Source organism: Portunus trituberculatus, chromosome 16 (genome assembly GCF_017591435.1).
Source record: "Portunus trituberculatus isolate SZX2019 chromosome 16, ASM1759143v1, whole genome shotgun sequence".
In the NCBI taxonomy this organism is placed as follows: domain Eukaryota; kingdom Metazoa; phylum Arthropoda; class Malacostraca; order Decapoda; family Portunidae; genus Portunus; species Portunus trituberculatus.
In genome coordinates, this window is record NC_059270.1 from 4,542,860 (window position 1) to 4,566,671 (window position 23,812).

At 42.5% G+C, this 23,812-nt stretch overlaps 2 protein-coding genes across 2 annotated transcripts in view; both read right to left on the minus strand.

The window, feature by feature from the left end:
- The window catches only part of LOC123504561 (mitotic apparatus protein p62-like), a 7,407-nt gene extending 1,688 nt beyond the window's left edge, over nt 1-5,719 (minus strand). Inside the window, exons 1-4 of the mRNA XM_045255166.1 lie at nt 5,658-5,719; nt 4,485-4,634; nt 4,052-4,194; nt 2,205-2,356 (exon numbers count right to left, since the gene is read on the minus strand). Of these exons, the coding sequence (XP_045111101.1) occupies nt 2,205-2,356; nt 4,052-4,194; nt 4,485-4,634; nt 5,658-5,687 (475 nt within the window). The 5' untranslated portion in view covers nt 5,688-5,719. The remainder of the gene's footprint in view (nt 1-2,204; nt 2,357-4,051; nt 4,195-4,484; nt 4,635-5,657) is intronic.
- A 1,140-nt stretch (nt 5,720-6,859) lies between these two features.
- On the minus strand, nt 6,860-21,578 carry LOC123504560 (galactose-1-phosphate uridylyltransferase-like). The gene is made up of 9 exons (XM_045255165.1): nt 21,334-21,578; nt 18,880-19,044; nt 17,284-17,391; nt 16,616-16,785; nt 16,014-16,222; nt 15,086-15,191; nt 13,276-13,398; nt 8,228-8,444; nt 6,860-7,353 (listed from the first exon to the last, which is right to left on the minus strand). The coding sequence occupies exons 3-9, from the start codon at nt 17,321-17,323 to the stop codon at nt 7,154-7,156; spliced, it is 1,065 nt and encodes a 354-aa protein (XP_045111100.1). The 5' UTR covers nt 17,324-17,391; nt 18,880-19,044; nt 21,334-21,578; the 3' UTR covers nt 6,860-7,153.
- Between the last annotated feature and the right edge of the window lie 2,234 nt (nt 21,579-23,812).

Sequence of the window (23,812 nt, forward strand, 5' to 3'; positions counted from 1 at the left end):
ACCTCCATAGACCCTTCCTAATGTAAAAATAAATCCTCAAATCATACACAAATAATAATGTGTCCTAGTAATGAAGGGGTTAAATGTGTCCTCGTCTCCTCTCGACTATCCAAAAAAAAAAAAACTCCTAACCCTGATAGTTTTTAAGGAGGTCATTATGGTTGCAGTGATTGTTTACCAAGATTTCTTTATAATCACTGAAGAAAACGCCAATAAAAATGCGACACTTCACCTCTGTGCCCTATGAAAACACACCTTATGAGAGAAGAAAGCGTTTAGCCCCCTTCAGTACTCGGACGCATTTTAACCATAAGTTTTGCGTATGATTAAACAATTTTATTGACATTAGGAAGGGTCTATGGAGATCAGGAGATTAATGGCCAGAGTCTTCATTATTTTGACCCTCACAAAAGTTTCTGAAGCTGTATAAAATCACCAAATAGCAAGCAGAATGAATATGGAAACGTGTCATGGTACTGAAGGGGTTAAGAATACGAGACGAGTTCCAAAAAATTGTTATACATTCATTAAGTTTCATGGTGGATCTCCTGATATCAGTGAGTTTTGTGTGATTCTACTATATATATATATATATATATATATATATATATATATATATATATATATATATATATATATATATATATATATAAACCCGGCTTAAGAACCTCTAGTCTCATGAGATTCAGGCATATAGTGGACTGTTTAAATACGTTCAAAGAGACTTTCCCCACGCTTATAACGATTAACATTGTCCCAACACCCACTGCTCCTTGTCACCGCTGGCGCTAAATAAAACATCGTATCAGTATAGGCAACCACCACGATCCATAACAACGACAACAATAACAAAAACACTGATCTTCGCAACATAGTACACATGAAAGCAGTTGCACAGTAGTGGTGATGGTGGCGGCGGCGGCGGGTCTAAAACACACGTAATATCACCTTCCCTCTGACGCAATAAGATTCTGTGAAGGAACACGGCACTTTACCACTTAAAGCAGTGCTGTTCGGAGTGTGACGCCGGGGCAGCACAGCACAGCAAGACCACCACACTAGCAGGCCAGTCCCTTCCACACACACACACACACACACACACACACACACACACACACACACACACACACACACACACACACACAGCAAAAGGGCTTATTTGTACTTATTTCAGGTGACTAGATTAAGTATACGAAGCAGACTAATTAGTTTTACAGGTGTACGGAGAGAGAGAGAGAGAGAGAGAGAGAGAGAGAGAGAGAGAGAGAGAGAGAGAGAGAGAGAGAGAGAGAGAGAGAGAGAGAGAGAGAGAGAATAAAAAATGGAAGAACGTTCAGGTTGGTCCACTGTCATGTCCGAGTGTCCGTATTCGTGTCCGTGTCCGTGTGTGTGTGTGTGTGTGTGTGCGTCGTGATCAGGGTGGGCTGAGTTACGAGGTTGAGTTACGATTTACAAGTGAAATGCAAATTAAATTACACCCCAGTCTGTAATGCTCGTAACTGTGTGTGTGTGTGTGTGTGTGTGTGTGTGTGTGTGTGTGTGTGTGTGTGTGTGTGTGTGTGTGTGTGTGTGTGTGTGTGTGTGTGTGTAATAAAGAGAGCAGTGGGTCATCATTATTATCATTATCACTTGTAGTAGTAGTGGTAGTAGTAATAGTAGTAGCAGTAGTAGTAATAGTAGTAGTAGTAGTAGTAGTAGTAGTAGTAGTAGTAGTAGTAGTAGTAGTAGTAGTAGTAGTAGTAGTAGTAGTAGTAGTAGTAGTAGCAGCAGTAGTAGTAGCAGTAGCAGTAGTAGTAGTAGTAATAGTATTAGTAGTAGTATCATTACCATAACCATCAACACCACCACCACCACCACCACCACCACCACGACCATCACCACCTCACAAGCAGCAACAATAATAACAGCAAGTCTCACTGATGCAATAACCCAGCCAGGAAGGAAAGTAACAGCTGAGTGGGTAATTAGGCAACAAGGGTACGTGTGCGTGTTTGTGTGCGTATCTGTGTGTGTGTGTGTGTGTGTGTGTGTGTGTGTGTGTGTGTGTGTGTGTGTGTGTGTGTGTGTGTGTGTGTGTGTGTGCCATTCACGAAACTCGCCTTCTATGTAATTTACTTGCGAGTAGTAGAGATGAGCAAAAACTACGCTAATACCAGCAGCAGGGACAGAAACAGCGACAGCACTATAGCAGCAGAGTGACTCACGGGAGGGAGAGAGACGAGTTAAGGCGGTTCCTTTGCCGGGCATGTTGAAGGGACGCAGGAGGAGAGCGGTGGAGCGGTCAACCAACCCAAGCTGACCCCAGTCGTCGCTCAGCACATCCACAGCGGCGGTTTCCTGCACTGCTGCCTCCACCCTGGCCAAAGGTAGGGAGAAGAGTGTAGTAAGAACAGGGTAGGTAGGTAAACAGGGGACAGGTGATGCTCGGAGGAGAGAAGGAAAGATTCTAGTGACAAAGAGACGGTTGTTGCTTGAAATAGGAAAGTGTAGGGTGACAGGAAAAATTCTAGCACCAACGAGATGGGAGGTGGCTGGAATAGAAAAGGAGGAACACAAGAGAACGGTTTTACCACAAGATAGGAATGCTTAAAATAGGCAAGGAAAGAGTAAGAAGGAACGTTTCAAGCTACAAAATGAATAAATAAATAAATGGAAAATAAATGAATCGTTGGAATTGCTTAAAATAGAAACTAAAAAGAGGAGAGGGAGAGAGTTTAGCTCCAAGGTGACAGGATTTCTTGAAATAGAAAAGAGAGAGAAACAAAGAAGTATTTTAATGACCAAGAGATGTAACTTTCTTGAAATAGGAAGAATGAAAAGAAAAGAATCATTTTACCAACATTGACAAAAAGAAAAATAGAGAGACAAGGCTGAACTCTAGCAAAGAGAATAGAACACTTGTTTAAAAGCGAAAAAAAAGAGAAAGAAAAAAGCATTCTAACAACTATACTGGTAGAGAAGACAGAAGGAAAAGTATAACTCAAAGGACCGGAATTGTTTGAATGAAGGGCGAAGGAAGGAAGACGAGGGATTCTAAATGTAGAGAAAAAAAAAAAAAAGAGAGATAATAGGGGAGAGAATATGGTGATAAGATAGTAATTGCTTGAAGAAGAAAAACAAGAGAGAGAGAGAGAGGAAGATTCTAACAACCAATGATAGAGAAGTAACAAGGAGAGGGAGAGAAGGGAAGGAGACACCAGGAAGGAAGGCAGAAGGTGAGGTGGTGCTGTGGGCGGAAGAGCAAAGGTGGCCAAGCAGTGGAAGATGACAAAGGGAAGAGATGACACAGGCTGAGAGGAAAGAATTATACGTATAAACGTGACGAGAAAAATAACAGAGAGAGAGAGAGAGAGAGAGAGAGAGAGAGAGAGAGAGAGAGAGAGAGAGAGAGAGAGAGAGAGAGAGAGAGAGAGAGAGAGAGAGAGAGAGAGAGAGAGAGACGCAAAACAACAACAAACAGTATAGCAAATTTGTTGATCCTGACAAGGTTGTTTTGTGATACGTTATATAACGCAATATGAAGCCAAAGATATAGCGAAGTAAAGAGAGAGAGAGAGAGAGAGAGAGAGAGAGAGAGAGAGAGAGAGAGAGAGAGAGAGAGAGAGAGAGAGAGAGAGAGAGAGAGGTTACAAAAGATTAGAAATAATACACACGCGTAGTAAACTGAAAATGCAGAGAGAGAGAGAGAGAAAGAGACAGAGGAATGAAGGGAGGAAAGATGCAAGAAAGGGAATCATGCAGGCAGGAGTGAGCGGTAACAAGGCAGCGAGGGGAAGACCGCCGCGGTGCGCTCAGGAAGACGTAGCATGGAGAATAATTCGAGGGACGGAAAGCAGCAGGGGATTAAATCATAGTTACCTTCGCTTTCACTTCCCCTTCCTCACCCTTGCATTCTTTTTTAATCCTTTATTCTCTACTCTCTCTCTCTCTCTCTCTCTCTCTCTCTCTGACTTACTAATATCCGCTTCAATTTTTACCCCTTCCATAAAATTTCATTCTATCCTGAACGCTCTCCCTCTCACGCTCCACGCTCCACGCTCCCCTCACTCACCTGTCCAGCACCTCCTGGGAGATGGTCACCGGGGGAGCGTCCTCGTCCTGGGATGGAAGGGTGGGGGGCGTTGTCTCCACCCATCTGCTCCATGGAACCCGCACCTCGGTCTGGCACGCCCCTTCCACCACCTCCACCACCGCCTGACGGAGGGGAAAGTAATACCTGAAGGGAAGGGGAGTGAGCCGGGTGGCGGAGGGAAGAAAGGAGGATTTTTGAGAGGAGGAATGGAGTAGGGTTGGGGTAAGACTTGAGAACGTGAGAGCGACACCTTTAAGTAGTATAGAATCCTGTGCAAGCCTCACCGTCCCCAACAAGCCTACACACCCGTGAAGCCTTGTGCTGGTCGCCTCGAAGGGCTTAAAAGTAATTCTTGGAGTGTTCCCACCGAAGCCTTACAGCTCCCAGAACTTCACCACTGCCGCCGCCTTACCTGCACGCCCTTGTGATGGAGGCGACGCAGGTGCTGAAAGCTATGGTCTGGATGGGAAGGGAAGGTCACTTGGCTGTCTGTGGGTGTCACGCTGCTGAATACAACGTGCCGGCGACGCTCCTGGTACGTCTGGGACACGATGATGCTGATCTGTGGGTGTGGGCCATGTTAGCTTCATCCTTCATCATCCCGCCCCGCCCCGCGCCGCCCAGCCAAGCTCCAGGCACTAGCAATATGCAAAGTAACAAGCCTTTTTTTCTCCCAGAGCCGGAAAGTCGTAAGTATAGTTAAGTATGTCATAAAAGTGGTGTAACTGAGATTGGTTTGCATGTGTGTTGTGGAAATTAAGTCACTTTCTGAGGCAGCGGCGCTAACGTGTACGAAACCCGCCCACCCCGCCCACCCACCCACTCGCCTGGTTCCTCCTCTTTTACTGCTCGTGTAAGTGGCGATTCCCATTAGCAGTTTTATAATCCAATCAATTAAACTAATGCAAAGCAGATATTAGAAGCACCTCTTTGTAATTAGTTCACTTCATTGTTCTCTACATCAAGGGTCAGCTCAATGAAGCACCGCCTCCCCCTTCCCAGCCACGGTGCCTCCCTCTCATCCTCCCTTCCCCCCCGGCCATCCCTCACCTTTACCTCCCATCCTGCCCACCGCCTCCCTCCTAGCGTGGCCAGCCAACCCCACACTACCGGATCTACAAACACCACCATCTCTCTCTCTCTCTCTCTCTCTCTCTCTCTCTCCAAATTGCCAACATATGAGAATTTAAACACAAACCTGTCAGTGACAAGAATGAGATCTAACATTTAAAGGCCAGTTAATTCAATTTCTTCCTCGATCAGACGCTCTGGTTTGTCACCAACCAAAATCGTGGATGGGAATGGAATCACCTCTTCTGAGACTGCTGCTTCTGAGACTTCCCAAAAGCGAATGAGATCTGCTTCCACACACATAATTCAGGACTACATTACTTATTCATCAGTTGCCATTACAGCATTTGCCCCTGTGTGTGTAACTGCAGTAAGGAGCCACTAACACTGTTCACTCCCCCATCAGCCACCGCCTCTAGTCATGTGTCCCGCCACTTCCTCCCCGTCCACACACCCACAGGCTCTGCGCTGGATGGTGTGTGTTAATATATCGCCTTACAACCAGACACCTCACCCTCCGCCTGCTGTCCACCGCATCGTCCATGCTGCCGCCTGCCGTTACCAAGGCAACGCACCGACGCGCTCCTGCGCAGGGAACTAAAGAGTGCATTCTAAGGGTCACAGTTATATCCAGTTTTCCTCACTCCCCCCACCCCACCCTCACAACTAGTAATTCTGTACAGGGGCCTTATCCGTCTATAGATAAAGTAAGCTTAACATGTATTGGGGATTCCGCTCATACAGTTTCTTTAAAGAGGGTGAAATCGAAAGTTTTCGTCTTTTCAGTTCCTCTCCTCTGACATATTATTTTCAACCTCTTCCTCATCGCCATGATGCTGCATCTCTAGCAATCTTCTACCACTATTTTCATGCCTATTCTCTGATTTTGCTAACTACATGCCTTTCCTCCTCCCGTGGCCTCGCTACGCTTTGAAAGAAGATAAGCCAACTTTATGACTAGGAATGACAGTGGGAATATGCTGGTACCATGTTTCATACACTGGTCACATGGATGCCTATAATGATTTTTTGTAGCTTCCCGCATTGTTTTATGTCCTCGTCTTCTAAAAATGATGAAAAACACTAATGCAATCAGTGACCTGCTGGTGACGAGGTGAGGAGGTACAACAGGGAAGTGAGGGGACATTCATTGGTGTTAGGGATATAATTCACTCCTTAGCACTCAGCACGCCTTCACTCTGCCATTGTTTGGACTGGGGAACATCACAAAAGTTCATCTCCCTCAGTGGCGGATCAAGTATTTTATAAAACCAGGGCAGGACTCGATAGGAGATTCTGCTGCACTGTTCACACGGATCACCTCTCTGCCTTCCGGGGTCTCCTACTTTCCAGCACTGTTTCCCTTTAGATGATAACTGCATTTTTCAATAGTCTCCTTCCCCAACGGTTCTGCTTCTTGAAATATTGTAAGTTTAAACGCACATGATATTCTCTCTCTCTCTCTCTCAAACTGCAGAAATTCATCCCGTTTTCTTTTTTTTTTTTTTTTTTATTTCTATTGTGTTTATTTGCTTATTTATCTGATCTTATTTATTCATTATTTGGTGATGAGTGATTACATGGACCACTTGTTCGTTCACTCTCCCTGCTGTATCACCTCCATGCATTTACTGAACCACCTCCTACTCTCATCACCACACCACTACCACCAGCACCACCATCACCACAATGCACAAGTGGAATGACACCACTTGATATCTTTCCATGTTTCTTTATTAAATTATAACATGTGAGGTAATTAAGAGTAACTTTCAAATCAATTTCCATGCACACAGTTACATTATTGGTAATTCTCAAATAAAATTATCATCATAAGCTTCCCAAATTAATTACAGGTAAATAATAAAATTTCATTAAATAATCCCAAAATTGGAAAGACGTCACCTTGCTCCCTAATTCAACAATATCATACTTCAGGGACAAGGTAAAGACACACCAGCATTACTTCCACCATGTGACTGTCAATCCTTCCTGCACTTGTAATGTGTGTCAGGCAGGTCCCTCAGGGTGTGCTGCCTGCTCTGGGGTCAGGTCACGCTGGGCCTGGGCCAGCATCTCATAGCCAACCATAAACTTCTTGACGGTTGCTGAGCGCAGCAGCGGAGGGTAATAGTGGGCATGGAGCACCCAGTAGTCACCCACACTTTGACCTTCACCTTTCTCTTGCAGGTGACACCCAGTAGGGGCTCCTGTAAGAATTGATGTTAACACCTATATTACTACAACTTCATCCTTCCTTAACACAACAGGTATTATCAGGAAACATTCTAGAGGAGTAGTCAAATCACATGATCATGAAAATTTTATCAACTTCACACTGTAATAATAAAAAAATAGAAAAAAAAGCAACATTGTTATCAGAATCAAAAGTCAGCTCTTCAAAAATCAAATCATGTTCTAAATAAAATGCAGAGAAAAACCTTCTAAACCAAAAGAATTCCATCTCTCAGATTAGCAAGAAAATTAAAGATATATTGGCTGAACCAAGAAGAATGTTTACTGTTTCCATTCTCTATTACATTGACAAAGTGAATTTATAAATATTAACTGGTTTGTTTCACACTGGTTTCCTTCAATTAACTATTGTTTCATGATGCACTTTATTGTTTATTAGCATGGCCTAAGTATTTCTCATCTTTCTACAGAATGACCTTAAAGCTGGTATGCAAGGTTGCCTTGTCATTAAGTTAGAAAAATAAAGTTTAAGACATAAGTGAATGATGAGCTTATAATGCAATGTGAAGCATGCAAGGTCTTGTCTTTATGTGGCAGCATCCCACTGGTCTTGTATCCATGAATTTTAATACTTAAGTCTGAGAGAACAAGGGAAAAGATCAGCTAGTGTGCCAAGACTTTCAACTCTTCTGAGAATGGCTAAGAACTATAATAAGCAAAGTGTGACTGTATGATGTGTACCTAATATGCATAGTATCTAACATTTCAAGCTAATAAACAAATCTTTCTTTGTTGGTTGTCCATAAATACTCTGAGAGAAGAATGAGTAGATATTTGAGTCTCATCTTAAAGTAACTATTTCTTCTTTACTTTGTTCCCTCAACTCACCGTGCCACCCCATGGAGTATGGGAACGAGCACTGGAAGAGGTTGTCATACTTGGCTGTCAGGCGACGTATGAGACAGGCCAAGCCGTCTCTCTCACTGGATGTGAGTTGGGTGATGCGTGACACAGGCCGGCGGGGCAGCACAAGTGTCTCATATGGCCACACTGCCCAGTGAGGCACTACCACCAACCAATCTTCTTGCTCCAGAACTATTCGCTCCTATAAATACATTCAAGACCTATTAGTATAGGGAGAAATCAACAATGTGCAAGATACCACCAAACATGCTGGAGGAATTAGGATGGGAGATCTTATAAGCAACATACAATGCTAACTATGTGGGAGTGATTGAAGGTTATTTGTCTCTTCAGTTCTTTGCATTAATTAACATGAGCAAGCATCTATGTCAAACTTCTACCACAATATTTGTTTTTCTAAGCCTATGCCTCCTCTTCACCATGGCTCTGTCCCCCACCCACGGTAAGGCTCTGATGTAAACTTCTGACTTACTCTCATTCATTGCTTATGTACCTCATCATTACAAGAGTTAATGAGTACATATCTCCTTCCATTGCTTTTAACAGAAAATCTTAATATATATATATATATATATATATATATATATATATATATATATATATATATATATATATATATATATATATATATATATATATATATATATATATATATATATATATATATATATATATATATATATATATATATATATTCATCAGAGGTGGGCAAGTGCGTTCCTGCATTCTTGCATACCTACGCACTGCCTTTTCAGGAACGCGAGTACAGAGTAACGCAAAGTTTTTCAAAGAAACGCAAGTATGAGAAACGCACAGGCTGAAATCTTAAAGCATTCCTGTGTTCCAAGTATTACAAAACAATTTTCTTTCAAGCCGTTTAAAAAAAATTTTCAATGGAAACAAAAACCACATTCACTACACAGCAACATTCTGTCACTTGTGTTCAGGCAGGAAGCTCTCCCACTGGTCAGTAGCAAAGACAACCAAACCTTTAGTTGTTTATGTTAAGGCAGAAGCTCTCCCAATGGTCAGCTGCTAAGATTAACACACGTACTATATTATTGTTTTGTGTCTATTTATCTAGTTCTTTGAAATATATATATATTTTAATGTATGAAGCTCTGACGTATTATTAACTTGCATTTTGTTTAGTTGTTTTACTTATTTAATAGTTCTTTTGATGTGCATAATAGTGCTTATAAGGAAAGCAGTGGGATTTTTTAAACTTTTTTCCAATTTTTCAGAGGAATGCACTAATTTTATTTGTGGGACGTTTTAATAGTTTGGGAGCGCTAACGCAGGAACGCATGAACACACTGGACTAAAACATCTGATGAACGCTATTCCAGGAACGCACTAACCATGGCAAGAGGAATGCAGGAACACTAACACACTGTTCAAAATTGAAGAACACGACCAGCTCTGACAGAGAGAGAGAGAGAGAGAGAGAGAGAGAGAGAGAGAGAGAGAGAGAGCCACTCCTGCTGCTCTGTTCTCCCTGTCCTTCCTGGGTACTCCCACTGGATAAGGAAGGACAGGGAGAACAGAGCAGGCGGAGGGGTGGCAGCTTGCTTTAGGGACGGCCTCCAAACCCAGGAACTTGAGGTGACGGTTCCTCTTCAAACGGAAGCACTGTTCTTCAGGGTGGTACTGGAAGACAACAGAGGTCTCCTCCTCTGTATCATGTACCGCCCCCCCAGGCAAGGACGGGCACCCCTGGACTTCCTGACGGAGGAACTCGACACCCTTCTTCTACGCCATCAATGCTCCCACGTGATGGTAGTGGGAGACCTAAACTGCCACCTAGAGCAGAACGCTTATGACGACCTCTTGGAGGTGCAGGGCCTAACAAATCATGTTACCTTCCCCACGCATGTGCGAGGAGGGATGCTAGACCCTGTGCTGTCAGACCTCCCGAGACGAGCGTCCGCTGTCAGCAGCTGGGGCCTGTAGGCAGCTCGGATCATTACGCTGTCCTGGCCCGAGTCGAGCTGAACGCAACGCGAGAGGACGCTGTCCCACGCACCATCTGGCTCTGGGGGAGGGCTGACTGGCCGACCATGAGGCGTGCCCTGGAGGAGATAAACTGGGAGAAACCTTGGTGGGTGATGCCGAGGAGCAGGCACGAGCACTCACTACTAAGCTCCTCATCCTCCAGCAGCAGTATGTCCCCAGCAGAGTGTATCTCTCAGGCCTGACGATCCTGCTTGGTTTGGCTTCCGCTGCAAGGCCGCTGCTGAGGCCAAACACGCCGCCTGGCTGAGGTACAAGCGGCACCCGACGCAGAGGAACAAGGCACTACACAAGGCTGCCTGCAAACGGGTGGTAGCTGCCTGCAGATGGGCCAAACATAGAAAACAGGAGGATCTAAAACGGAAACTTTGTGGCCCAGGAGTAGGAGGCAAGACCTGGTGGAGCTTAGTCAAGGAGCGCCAAGGAGCTAAACACCAAGACGCCATCCCTCCACTCCTCAGGCCTGACGGTTCCACTGCCACAAGCAGCTGGGACAAGGCCTCACTCCTGGCTACAAGCTTCAGCAACAAGATGAGGGTTGGAGACCCGGGAAGACAAGCGCCTCACCTGCCACTGGAGACTCAAAGCACCATCACCCTGGTCTCAGTGACAGCTGGACAAGTTGAGAGGCTCCTGAGAGCAGTGGAAGTGGGTAAAGCCACCGGCCCGGACGACGTCAGCCCACACCTCCTTAAGAACTGTGCTAAGGAGCTGTCAGGTCCTCTCTCCAACGTCTTTACGACCTGCCTGAGGGAAAAAAATGGCCCTCAATGTGGAAAGAGGCACGAGTCGTTCCGGTCCACAAGAAGAGCTCGCGGTCTGTACCCAGCAACTACAGGCCGATCTCCCTGCTCTCTGTGGTGGGCAAGGTGCTGGAGCGGATAGTGGCTGGAGCCATCTGTCAACATCTGAGTGAAAACCATCTCCTCTCAGAGAGACAGTTTGGCTTCAGGCCAGGCCGGTCCACCTCCGACCTACTCCTGCTCCTCACCAAAGACTGGCAAAACGCCCTGGACGAGGGCCTGGACACGCTTGTGGTAGCCCTGGATATAGCTGGAGCCTTTGATAGGGTCTGGCACGCGGGACTTCTTGAAAAGCTCCGTGCCAAGGGTATCCAGGAGACCTACTGCTACTGCTTGACGACTACCTACGTGGGAGGACTCTTCATGTGGTCGTCAATGGGAAATCGTCAGAGCCCTCGCCAGTTCAAGCCTCCGTTCCACAGGGTTCAGTGCTGGGCCCAATCCTGTGGAACATCTATATCGACGACCTGCTCCGAAAACTACCGACAGTGGAAGCATATGCGGACGACTGCACCCTCTCCCGGTCCTACTGCCGCCTTGATAGCCAGAGCGCTGTCCGGCAGCTAAACAAGCAGCTACGGCTGGTGGAGCAATGGGGAGAAACGTGGCAAGTCTCCTTTGCACCTGAGAAGACGCAGGCGATGGTCATCTCGCGGTCGCCAGGAGCCTCCAGAGCGGTCTCAGAGCAACTGTGCTTTGGAGGCAAGGCTCTGTCTCTCCAGGACCACATCAAGGTCTTAGGGGTGACGGTGGACCGCTGCCTGCGCTTCGACGGCCATGTAGGTGCAGTCACCCGACAGGCGTCTCTAAGAGTCTCTGCCCTGCGGAGGGTGGCGGGAACGCTTGACCCACACGGCATCATCACGCTATACAAGGCGCAGATACGTCCGTGCCTGGAGTACGGCTGCCTGTCGTGGATGTCAAGTGCCGCCACCCACATGCAGAGACTTGACAAGGTGCAGCGACGAGCTCTACGTCTGGCGGGATACGACGCACACCAGGACGACCTGCCGCCACACACCCCCGTCACGTCGTTGGAGCACCGGCGTGATGTGGCAGCGCTGGTGGTGTGCCACAAAACTCAGGTGCAAGGAGTACCGCACCTCCGACGCCTGGGACTTCCACCACGCGCTGCCCAGAGGCCCACGCGAGCTGCTGCCACCAGTGAGCAGACTGTGGAGGTGCCCTTCTCCAACACACGGCAGCACCAACGAACATACAGTGCCCGGACCTCAAGGATGTGGAATGCATTCACCACAACCACACCCCAGGTGGAGGACATGTCCACCCAGCAGGTCAAGGTGGCAGCACACAGGTGGCGTGGAACGCAGGCCACTCCTCTGGTGCTAACGTGAAAGTTATTAATGTAAAAACAATATTCTTAATGTATATTAATTATTGATAGGCTTTTAAATAATTCCATACCCAACGTGGAATTTTAAGCCGAATATGTAAATATATGTGCTATGTTTAAATAAAAAAAAAAAAAAAAAAGAGAGAGAGAGAGAGAGAGAGAGAGAGAGAGAGAGAGAGAGAGAGAGAGAGAGAGAGAGAGAGAGAGAGAGAGAGAGAGAGAGAGAGAGAGAGAGCGCACAGTGGCCCACATGGCACCTGACTGTTGATATTGATTTCTTTTTATTGTAAGATTTGCAATTAAAAGACTTCCTAAAGGGTCACATATTAATAAACCTTAAAAATCTGTAGAAGAATACTAACATAAAAAGTAAATATTAGCCAAAAAAGTGTGTTTCCTTAATTTTTCTTTAGGAATTTAAATGGGGTTCTGCACCACTCCTAACGAGTCAAAAGAATATTCTAGATATGTATGATGGTTCTCTCTTCAGTAAGGAACACAGGTAAGACAAGAGGTGAATGCTGCAAAGTTTCAATATTGAGTTCAATATTTACTCATAATTTTCAAATTGTCTCATGGTGAGCAAAGAGTGCTTCAGTCTAGAAACACATTATATAGTAAAAGGAGGAGATATTTTTATATTATTTCCATAACCAAAGTACACAGGCTTTGAAACAAGTCTGTGTCATGCTGTCTTGAATCTATATCTGCTACCATCTAACTTATATTTCTCTCAAAAAATTTGTCTTGCTTTATCACCTCCATCTCCATCACATTCAAGATAATTGTTGTTATGGAAATGTCCTTTCACAGTTCTCTACAAACTGTAAAAACTAGTCTACCTTTTGTTGGAGTTCCTTAGCAGTGTAATCCTGCAGGAGACGAGTGCCATGCTTCAAAAAGTACTGTTTCTGGTGCATGTCCTCCAGCAAGGCTTCACTGGGCATGAAAGAGGAGGCCCAGATCTGCAGAAAAGACCACCAATATTCTAGTAAGAACACAAATAATGGAGAATGATGAAATCTATATACAATAAAATGAGGAATATAGAAAAACAATTTCTTATTGAATGGTATTTTCTAGATGAAAGGTTAGGTTAGGCTTAAAACACCTTCACTTTCTTAGAGCATACTGTTGCAGATTATAAAAGGAAAGAGGGATGTGAAAAGAGGAAGGTGACAAATGCAATTCATATCACGAGGAGAAAGGAAATATATTGCTTATAATTTGTAACCAAAATTAACGGGCAATATTTAGAACAGATAAAAAGCAGAGGGTGGCAGTGTGTCAGCAGCAAAACAAAGTCCATTCTAAAATAATTTCATGTGATCCAGTTATAATCCAGAAAAAGATAGTCCATTTTTTTCTTTCTTTTTTAATGCAAGAGGGAAGGCTGCCAAGGGCAACAAAATGTAGGAAAAAAGGCCCACTGGAACTGCAGGTTCCCTAAAAGGTCCAAAAGAGTCATCCAAAAGCCAGGGACAAATGTCTTGACACCTCTTTCTTAAAAGAAGTCAAGTTGTAGGAAGACGGAAATACAGAAGCAGGTAGGGAGTTTCAGAGTTTACCAATGAAAGGTATGAATGATTGAGAGTACTGGTTAACCCTTGTATTAGAGGGTTGGACAAAGCAGGGATGAGAAAAAGAAGAAAGCCTTGTGCAGCAGGGTTGCAGGAGGAGGGAGGCATGCAGTAAGCAGGATCAATAGAGCAGTTAGCATGAAAATAGTGACAAAAGATAGAAAGGGATGCATCATTTCAGCAGTGAGAAAGAGGCTGAAGACAGCCAGTCAGAGGAGGGGAGTTGATGAGACAAAAAGCTTTTGATTCCATCCTATCTAATATAGCTGTATGAGTGGAACCCCCCTAAACATGCAAAGAATACTCCATACAGGATACTCCATACAGATAAGGCACTTGTACAGAGTTAGCAGTTGAAGGAACGAGAAAAACTGGCAGAGATGCCGCAGAACGCCTAACTTCATAGAAGCTGCTTTAGCAAGAGATGAGATGTGAAGTTTCCAGTTAAGATTATAAGTAAAGGTCAGACAGAGGATATTCAATGTGGAAGAGGGAAACAGCTGAGTGTCATTGAAGAAGAGGGGATAGTTGTCTGGAAGGTTGTGTCGAGTTGATAGATGGAGGAATTGAGTTTTTGCTGTGGCCATCCTTGGTAAGCACCGTGAGTTGCCATCATTTGAGTATTGTTGTGTAGCCCTTCACCAGCACAGTCACAGTGAATCAGCCACCACACCACCCAGTGTCCACACAATGACACAATAGTTAATGCTGTAACTAGTCATGGCCAGGCTATGTCCAACCACATGATACACAATGCAGTGTCCAACCACAAGGGTTATTCACTTATAGTTTTTACCTTATCAGTACCCAATATGAGAAATTATTAGGTACTATTATTATTATTATTATCATTTCATTAATGATTCACTTACCAGAATAATTTCATCAATGTTAACTACTGGAAATAATCCCTCTTTGATGTTACCAAACTAGAGTTGCTGATGCATAAGACGATCATATATCTTCATGTTGGAAAATAGATGTAACTTTTTTCAGTGGAATTTTGAGAATTCAGTTTCTTACTATGTATTCAGGACAGTCTTGTTACAAAGCAATGCAGCCGTGGCCTCACCTGGCAGTGTGGGTGTGGGTTAGAGCAGCCCATGGTGGCCCCTTTATTCTCAAATATTTGCACCCATTCATACTTCTGACCCAGTTCCTCTGTCTCTGCCACCCACCTGAAGACCATTACTCTCTTTAAAATAATTTATATAAAAAAAGATAAATACATATAACAATGTTGAGTAATCTGCAAGCACTCTGTTAGTCAGTCTTACAATGTTGGGTAATCTGCAAGCACTCTGTTAGTCAGTATTTTTGTTTATCTGTGTTTTTACAGCAATATGAATGACATTTGCACAGCCCAGAGTTCTGTAGAGATTCAAAGCAAGAGTTTATACCTTCTGATTTAATGAAAAGTTAACAACATAGTAATCATAAACTACAATTCAAGAGGCAGAACAGGGAAGAGCAAAGCTGGCATGGAAATGAGTTCGCACACCAAAGCTTAATGAGCAGCAGGGACATCCTGTAGCATTTGGCATTCAAGATGACATTGTACAGTCCACTGCCATCCCTCCATCCCATAGGGTAAGTTTTCTGCTGTCACCACTGAAGGACTTGACAACATGGAGATATAAAATATACCATTCAGTAACTGCCAGGCATCCCACCTCCATGGCTGCCACTAATAGCTGTTCATTCTTCCTGGCATGACACCATATCTAAGGTTCTGCATTTACAGCAATGTTCATTGTGTGGAACAAAGTGTAATAAGTAAGAGTATAAAGATCCTAAATTTCACGCCTTGAGACTTGCCTATCAATTTGGTCTCGACATCCAAGGCATTAATGCTTTCTTCTTTGTTCAAACTCCTGCAACAGACCAGATACAGTCAAAGAGAAATTTTTATAAAGGAGATGTATTAAAAAGAAAGGACAACTTTGAAAAAAATAATGAAATGAAAAAGAGAACAATGTAGTAGGTGGCTCTGAGCTGACCTGTCAACTACATTCCTGACTTCATCCTGGGTCATGGTGGGCAGTGTGACGGAGGTCTTAGGGTGGAAGCACATCACCCTGCAGCAACCCCGTGCTGGCCCCCATCGCAGCAGTTCCTCCCCAGGGGTCTCAGATGGTGCTGGTACCTCCTCCAGGAGTGCTGGGAAGTCGTTGTTGAATACAAAAGTTGAAGTGTAGTTTGGGTTCACCTAAAGAACATTACAAATAAACATTAAAGCTACTAGGTGAGCTCTAGTTAATCTCCTATACTATTGTTTTTGCTGTGAACATTCCAGTACTGTGCCTCCCTATATCTTACTACTCCAGCTATCAAAAAAGGATGTCAGCAATGGTGCTGTTAAACAGAAGCACAATGTGGTAAGCTCCAATGTCAAAGTGAACATAATAAAAAGATTCAGCAAGGTGCATCATGAACCAAAATCATCCAAGAATTCAACTGCTATCCAAGACATTTTAAAAGTGAAGAATAGTTTGCTGAAACTTTTATAGCAAAAGAAATCAACATATCCACTGTACAACTGAACACCAAACATAACAAAGCTACTGCTGGTGAGCCATTCATGCCTAAATGCTCAACTTACCACACCACTGGGTCTGGACACCCCAGGACACAGAGGGTTAGTAGGGTCATGGTCTGGGAGATCATCCTGAGGCGGGGGCTCCACCTGGCCTGCCCATGGGCGCTTCATGCGGTGTGGTGACACCAACACCCAGTCCCCTCGTAGCGGGTTGAACCTTACATGCTGGTGCTCTGGGGGAACAGAACTATGAGTGGTGGTGGTAGTGGTGGTGGGAAATGGGTTCATAATATGATGCTGCACTATAACACCAGTGACACAAAAGTTTGTACATAGGTATATTACTGACAAAGGTATATTACTGACAACAGGTAATGAATGATTACAATAATATACCAAAGTGTCAAATGATTATCAGCACATAACTTTGACAAATAAAAAAAAAAGTTTCTAATACTGAATTGCAACATACAAGTAGGAATTGAATCAGAATATCCAGCATCAGAATATACTAAGAAAGTTTGCTCTTTCTTTCTTGAGACACAATGACTGGTAGAGTATTTACAGAAGCTAAACTTTAGAATTGTTAATTTCAATATAAATGCATAAAATCTTACAGTTTTCAACGGGAACAATGATGTATTAGAAAAAAATGTCAATCTCTGACAGCTGATAGTAAGAATACCCCAAAATGGTTTCATATCACAAACCAATCCCTGGATATTACCCACCAGTTGGATCAAAGGCTGCCTCCTTTCCCTTGACGTCCATGTCTTCCAGCCTGTATGATGTGCATCTGTGTCTCAAACAGACTCTCCTCTTATCTCAGTGTAACTAATCTTGAGAAAAGATAAGACAGAGATTAAATTACATTCACTGATGTTATCATGAGAGCCTTCTATGAGATTTTCTTAATTGCCCTCTTCATTTTAATGTTCAATTCCATGAAGAACCTTTACAGTACATATATAGGATACAATCTATGTTCTTACAGTACTATAGTATTACAAGACAAATTGCAAAGATTAGTTTGAGTAATTGTTCCAATAAGCTGCCATTATTTTGAGGAATGTCTTGTACTTTAGTAAGTGTTATCCACTTTAGTTACCAATACTTAATCTTTTCATATCTTCTCTTGTCAGATATCTTTTCTTTCTCTCTCTTTTCCAAATCCCTACACAAAAATTGAAATTATGGCAGCAATACAATTTCTGAGTGACCATTTGAAATTGAAGATTTGTATACAATTATTAATACGTTTTTGCACATAACACATTGATGTGACTCAGCATAATGCAGGCAATGAGGTGATCTATGTCCCACTACACAGACATCATGACAATGAGATATGTGAAGAGTTGGACCATTTGAGTTTATGTGCTCAATAGTAAATAAAGGCTAGTCCATATGAAGGTCATGTAAACTGGTGGTCTGATCAAGTCTGGTCTACACTGACACTTGTTATAGGAGCTTTCCTTGTGGCTAAGGCTCCAACATAACTTAATTTGCAAACAGGATTGTTATGAACAAATAAAATAATATTTAATTTTATTCTCGTCAACTTTAATTAAAAAGTTTTAAAATCCTGATTGAAGTTAGAAGAATTTTTATTACTAAGCTCATGTTTGTGTTCTATTATAAAGAGTAATATAAAGAGGTAACTTCATTCACAGTAATGTAATACACTATGTATTTACTATGATGCTACTTACATAAAGAAAAAAAAAAGGGTTCTTAATATTTTCTAGTCATAAGCTTTTAACCATGTTTGCAAGCATATGAGCACCACATCCTTGCACTTTTCTCTCTCCTCTCATACTCTCATCATCTATTCCCTCCCTGTACTGTATCTCTCCTGTTATCTCTAACATATCCACTGATTAATTCAATATAAACTAAGAAATTAATCCTAACAATAAATCTTTAGCCATGAGATGTGACTGAGAACTGAGCTGGGGGAACAAAGTACAAGAACTCACAATTTAGACCCATAATGATCATCAAGTCCCAAAATCAAATTAGGCACGTTGGTATCTTCAGTAACATTATTTTATTCTTATCCACTTCCTACAGGTGTCCAGACCATAAATATTTTACCACATGTATCACTCCACAACTCACTTCATTCCCACTTCCTACATTTCAAATCTTTTATGCAGCTATACTCTCAATACATTCACAATCCATTCTGTGCAAATCATAGGCACATCTTAGACCTTTGACATTTATTCCACATTCAGGTTTGACTCTCCCTAAGTGCTATTAATAATTTTTTTACTTTAATGTTCAATGCCACCATCATGTCCTCCAAGAATTGCAATGCTTACCTTTCTTGTGTATCTCTCTCTTTCTGTCTTGTCTTCGTCTTCAAGCTTCCATCCTTGAATAAGATAGATCCATGATGCAGTACTTAAACTCTTCCATTTCTTCAATTATCTTTCTATTCACACTGATCATGTGCTGTTTGTGGCCCTCAGTTGTTCTCTGTCAGTCTAGAAAATCAATAAAACTGTTCAGCTCTTTGTTACCAAATACAATCACTTCACATTTGCACACAGTAGATAACACTTGAGTTCATATGAATACCTATTTTTGTAAATGATAATGATGATGATGGCAATTTTCAATGGCAATTTGGAAATCTATTTAAGGCAAGGGCAAATGACTGAAAATGCTTGATAAAAAAAATTAGGGGAAGTGTCAAGAACTGGGTTCAGAAGTGGTCAAAGGATCAAAGTGAGTGAAAGAAGTCAGAGGAAGAGTCCTTTGAACATTAAATTCTAGGATGCAAAGGGAAGAACTACATACTTCATAAGGCACAGGGACCAACTAAACAAGTGTTTCTCAACCTTTTTACCCTTGCGTAACCCTTAAAACAAATGACATTTCTCAAGGAACCCCTGCGCAAAAACCAAATTATATACCATATAGCTATTTCTCATTTCATTTTCATCGTACTTCATGTCATAAATATCATAATATGAATTTTTAATAACTAGTTTAAGGAAAAAAAAAAAATCATATTACAATAACCAATAATATATTGTGCATGTTTAGTTATATTACGTGTATGAAATTAAATAAAAAGTCAAAGGTGCATTAGCTTATATCATGTGTTGTTGCGGAACCCTTAGGGACCTTTTGCGGAACATTAGGATTCTGGGGAATCCAAGATGAGAAACCCTGAACTAAACTACGGGACAGTGGGAGTGATTTCTGTAAATAAGCTTAGTTTACAATGAGTTTGAATTAGATAGGGATAAGCTCATTGTCACGGTAACTTTATAAGGTCAAATATTTTCAACACACACATACACACACACACACACACAAAGATATGATGAAAAAATCATCACAAGCATGATACGTCCAAAGCTGGAATATGCAGCTTTATAAAAGATATAAGAAGACTGGAATGAATACAGAAGATTGCTACAAAGATGGTGCTGGAACTAAAGGACCTAACATGTGAAGAAAGGCTGAAGGAAATGAGACTACCAACCTTACATGATAGAAGAGAACGAGGAGATCTAATAATAATGTACAAAATAGTCAATGACATTGAAAAGATGGACAAGGAAGGCCTAGTGCTGTTGACAGAAGAGGATGGAAGGACAAGAGATCATGTAAAGAAAATCAGGATGAGGCAGTGTGTGAAGGATATTGGAAAATAGTTTTCCACACAGAATGGTGGAAAAGTGGAATGCACTGAATATTGAAGTTGTCACAGCACATAATGTGCATAACTTTACAGAAAAATTGGATAAATAGAGACATGAAGACAGGACACTATGAGCCCCGCTCGAACCCTGTACAATACAACTAGGTAAATACACACACACACACACACACACACACACACACACATCATAGTGCAAGCAATAAACCATTAGGCTAGTGTTCTAATCTTAAGCCTCCTGTCATCCCCTATGCACATTTTGATTAGGTATATAATGTAATTTTAATAAAACATATATTATCAATATTATTATCATTACACACACACACACACACTAATAAAAACAAATAAATAAAATCACAAATATAGTATTAAAAGTACATATGCATAAGGAGAAAACGTCAAAGTTAAGTAGCTACAGTTCTCTTTAAGCACACTCATAAAATTTACAAGCATACAGTTGCACAAAACCAACACACACGTCCATTTCATAATATAATGTAAAATGTCTGATACGGTTCATGAAAAATTGACAGCAGGTATTGTAAAACACTGGTTGAATGGGTGCCAAACTCCCACTGTGGATACTTGATAGGAGACTCAGGGTTGCTATGGATGTTTATGGTAAGAGATACTTATCTGCATCCCTCTTAATGGGGAGATAAGACACACTATGGGCCTCACTTGACCCACTTGTGTTACAGGAACTGAACATAAATTGCTTAATATTTGCAATGAATCAATTAATTTCCTTAACATGATACAGTAATGTCATTAAACCAAAGCACTTGGTGACGTGTTGAGTGCAAAGGTGAATGACCTCTGGAAAATATCAACACTACAGACTCCAGATTTAAGAGGTTTTAGACTCAAAAAACCTGCCTAGAAGATAATAAAATGGTGATCAAAACCCAACATGAGACAATAGTGAAGGTGTTCCTACATTCACAATACTCTTCCTTGATAATTTAGTGCTCAAAACTGTCTGGTGTGGAGATTCATATAAACATGCATGCCTTCTGCTTATCACTCCTAATGCGTGATATCTATTTCTGCTATTTCTTACATTAGATCTTAATCCCACTTTGAGTTTCTAACGTACGTGGCTCGCGTAGATCCATGTCTGCTCAGGATGGCCACATACTGGACTCGTCTCTAACTGTTACATAGCTGACTGATACTTCTTCCTCCTCTTCTTCTTGGGGGTTTGTTGGGGTCGTGCAGGCTGTGTGTCACAGCCTCTAGTGTCCCAAAGGTCCGATATAGAGCGGTGAGGTGTTCAGGCTATATGCGATGAAGTTGATTTGGACTGATACAGCTCAGCAGCTGATACATCCGATCTTGATCTTGATTCAGTGAGATACAGATGATTTTAATCTTGATCTTGATGTTACAGGTGGCTCGGGATCGCTCAGGAGCCAGCTGGCCTTTGGATCGACAGCTCCTGTAGAGGAAAAAAAGAAAAAAATAATAAATAAATAAATAAAACACGACAAGCAGAAAAAAAAGCAGTATTCTATTGACTAATCATCCCTACACCTCGCTCGCCACATTCTCTCCAGATACTCCTTCACAGCCTCAATCATCCTTTCACTCGTCTCTCTACACAGTCCTAGCAGCAACACCATCCATTCCCTTCCTGTCTTCTCCACTATTTCATCCCTATTAGGCCCTAATTCACTCAAAATCACTTGTATCATCTCATGCCTGTCTCTCTCATACCTCTCACACTCCAGCGTGACATGCTCCACCGTCTCGTCCTCCCCCATGTCACATGTTGGCACACTGCTGCGGGACTTAAACCATCTGTAGTTCCTTGCATTCATATTCCTACACTGTGCCCTAGCTCGGACGAGAAGATCACCACCCAGGCTGCAATCATACCGCCTGTTACACCACATAGAGATGGACAGGAAGTTCTTGCATGTAATAGAAAACCTGTATGAAGATAATGAAATAAAATTCAGCCTTGGATCAGTGAGCACAGGATGGCTAAAGAACAATGTAGGAGTGAGACAGCGTTGTGTGATATCCCCAACACTATTTAATATATACCTGGAAGAACTGATAACAAGAATCAGAGTAAGCGGCAGAGGGGTGGAGATTGGAGGCAGCAGCTGGGGTGTCTGGCATATGGCGATGGGGGACAGGGAGGAAGACATGGAGGAACTATTGAAGATTACAGCACAGTTTGGAAAAGAGTGGCAGCTAAGATTCAGTGCAAAAAAGTTATACAGATTAATGATGACCAAGATAAACAGTGGGTGATGGGAAACTATATATAAGAAGAATGGAGTTCAGTGGTGAAGGCATAGGAGGGAAAGACAAAAAAATGAAATAAATAAATAAATGAAGAAAAGGCAAGGAGAGCAGCAGGGATGAGCCTTAATGAGGGAAACAGAGTAATCAATAGATATGTGGAAGGGATAGCAATCACAATGCCTATACGGGGCTAAACTAATAAGATTTACACAGGACATCCAGGAACTAGATAAGATGCAAGACCCACGTGGTAGATCGATAGGCATTAGGAGCCAACACTCTCACAACCAACTGACGACATTGATGCTTGAATCTCAGGCTCCGAGAAAACAATTTGTGATTCATATCTTGCAAGCCGATGAGTCACCCCCAGCTACACCACAAGGACTATACAAGGCAGTACGGTGAGGTGTGAAGCTTAACATCTCTTAACTTTGCTGAAAGTCTTGTCCAGCATTCATAGTTGATGATAAAGCAAACAAATAAACGGAGACACACAGCAGATATCCTTTATTCTAGTGTGGACGTATCATAATATTAACATGTTATCAAATTTGAAATTCATTTTATAACAAAAACCTTCAGAAATATATAAGAGAATTTTTCAGACACCATTAATTCATTCCCACATTAACCCTTTCAGTACCATTATACATTTCCGTACTCATTCTGGTTACTATTTAATGATTTTATACAGCTTCACAAACTCACGTGGGGATTGAAATAGTGAAGACTCTAGCCATTAAACCTCTGACCTCCATAGACCCTTCATAATGTCAATGCAATTGTCTAATCACACTTAAAACTATAGATGAAAATAGGTCCCAGTGCCGAAGGGGTTAATGATGTACCAGAATGGGCTTCAGCAACAAATTAACCTTACATGTAATTCACTGTTTGATCTGCTGCAGTCTCTGATAAGACAGCCAGACGTTACCCTACGGAACGAGCTCAGAGCTCATTATTTCCGATCTTCGGATAGGCCTGAGATCAGGCACACAACACACACCGGGATAACAAGGTCACAACTTCTCGATTTACATCCCGTACCTACTCACTGCTAGGTGAACAGGGGCTACACGTGAAAGGAGACACACCCAAATATCTCCACCCGGCCGGGGAATCGAACCCCGGTCATCTGGCTTGTGAAGCCAGCGCTCTAACCACTGAGCTACCGGGCCGTGTGTGTGTGTGTGTGTGTGTGTGTGTGTGTGTGAATAATAACATTCCACACACATGGTGATAGTGGTTGATAAGCCCATCACGATAAGATCGCGCGGAGGATACAGCTGCTTTCACTGTTGCCTCAATACTCTCTT

What these genes read in the sequence shown, in the direction of transcription:
- LOC123504560 (XM_045255165.1), bottom strand. Translation starts at nt 17,323, where the DNA reads ATGGACGTCAAGGGAAAGGAGGCAGCCTTTGATCCAACTG. An exon ending in ACCCACACCCACACTGCCAG is followed by an intron (nt 13,399 to 15,085) that starts GTGAGGCCACGG and finishes TCTTTTCTGCAG; the next exon opens with ATCTGGGCCTCCTCTTTCAT. An exon ending in ATACTCCATGGGGTGGCACG is followed by an intron (nt 7,354 to 8,227) that starts GTGAGTTGAGGG and finishes CAATTCTTACAG; the next exon opens with GAGCCCCTACTGGGTGTCAC.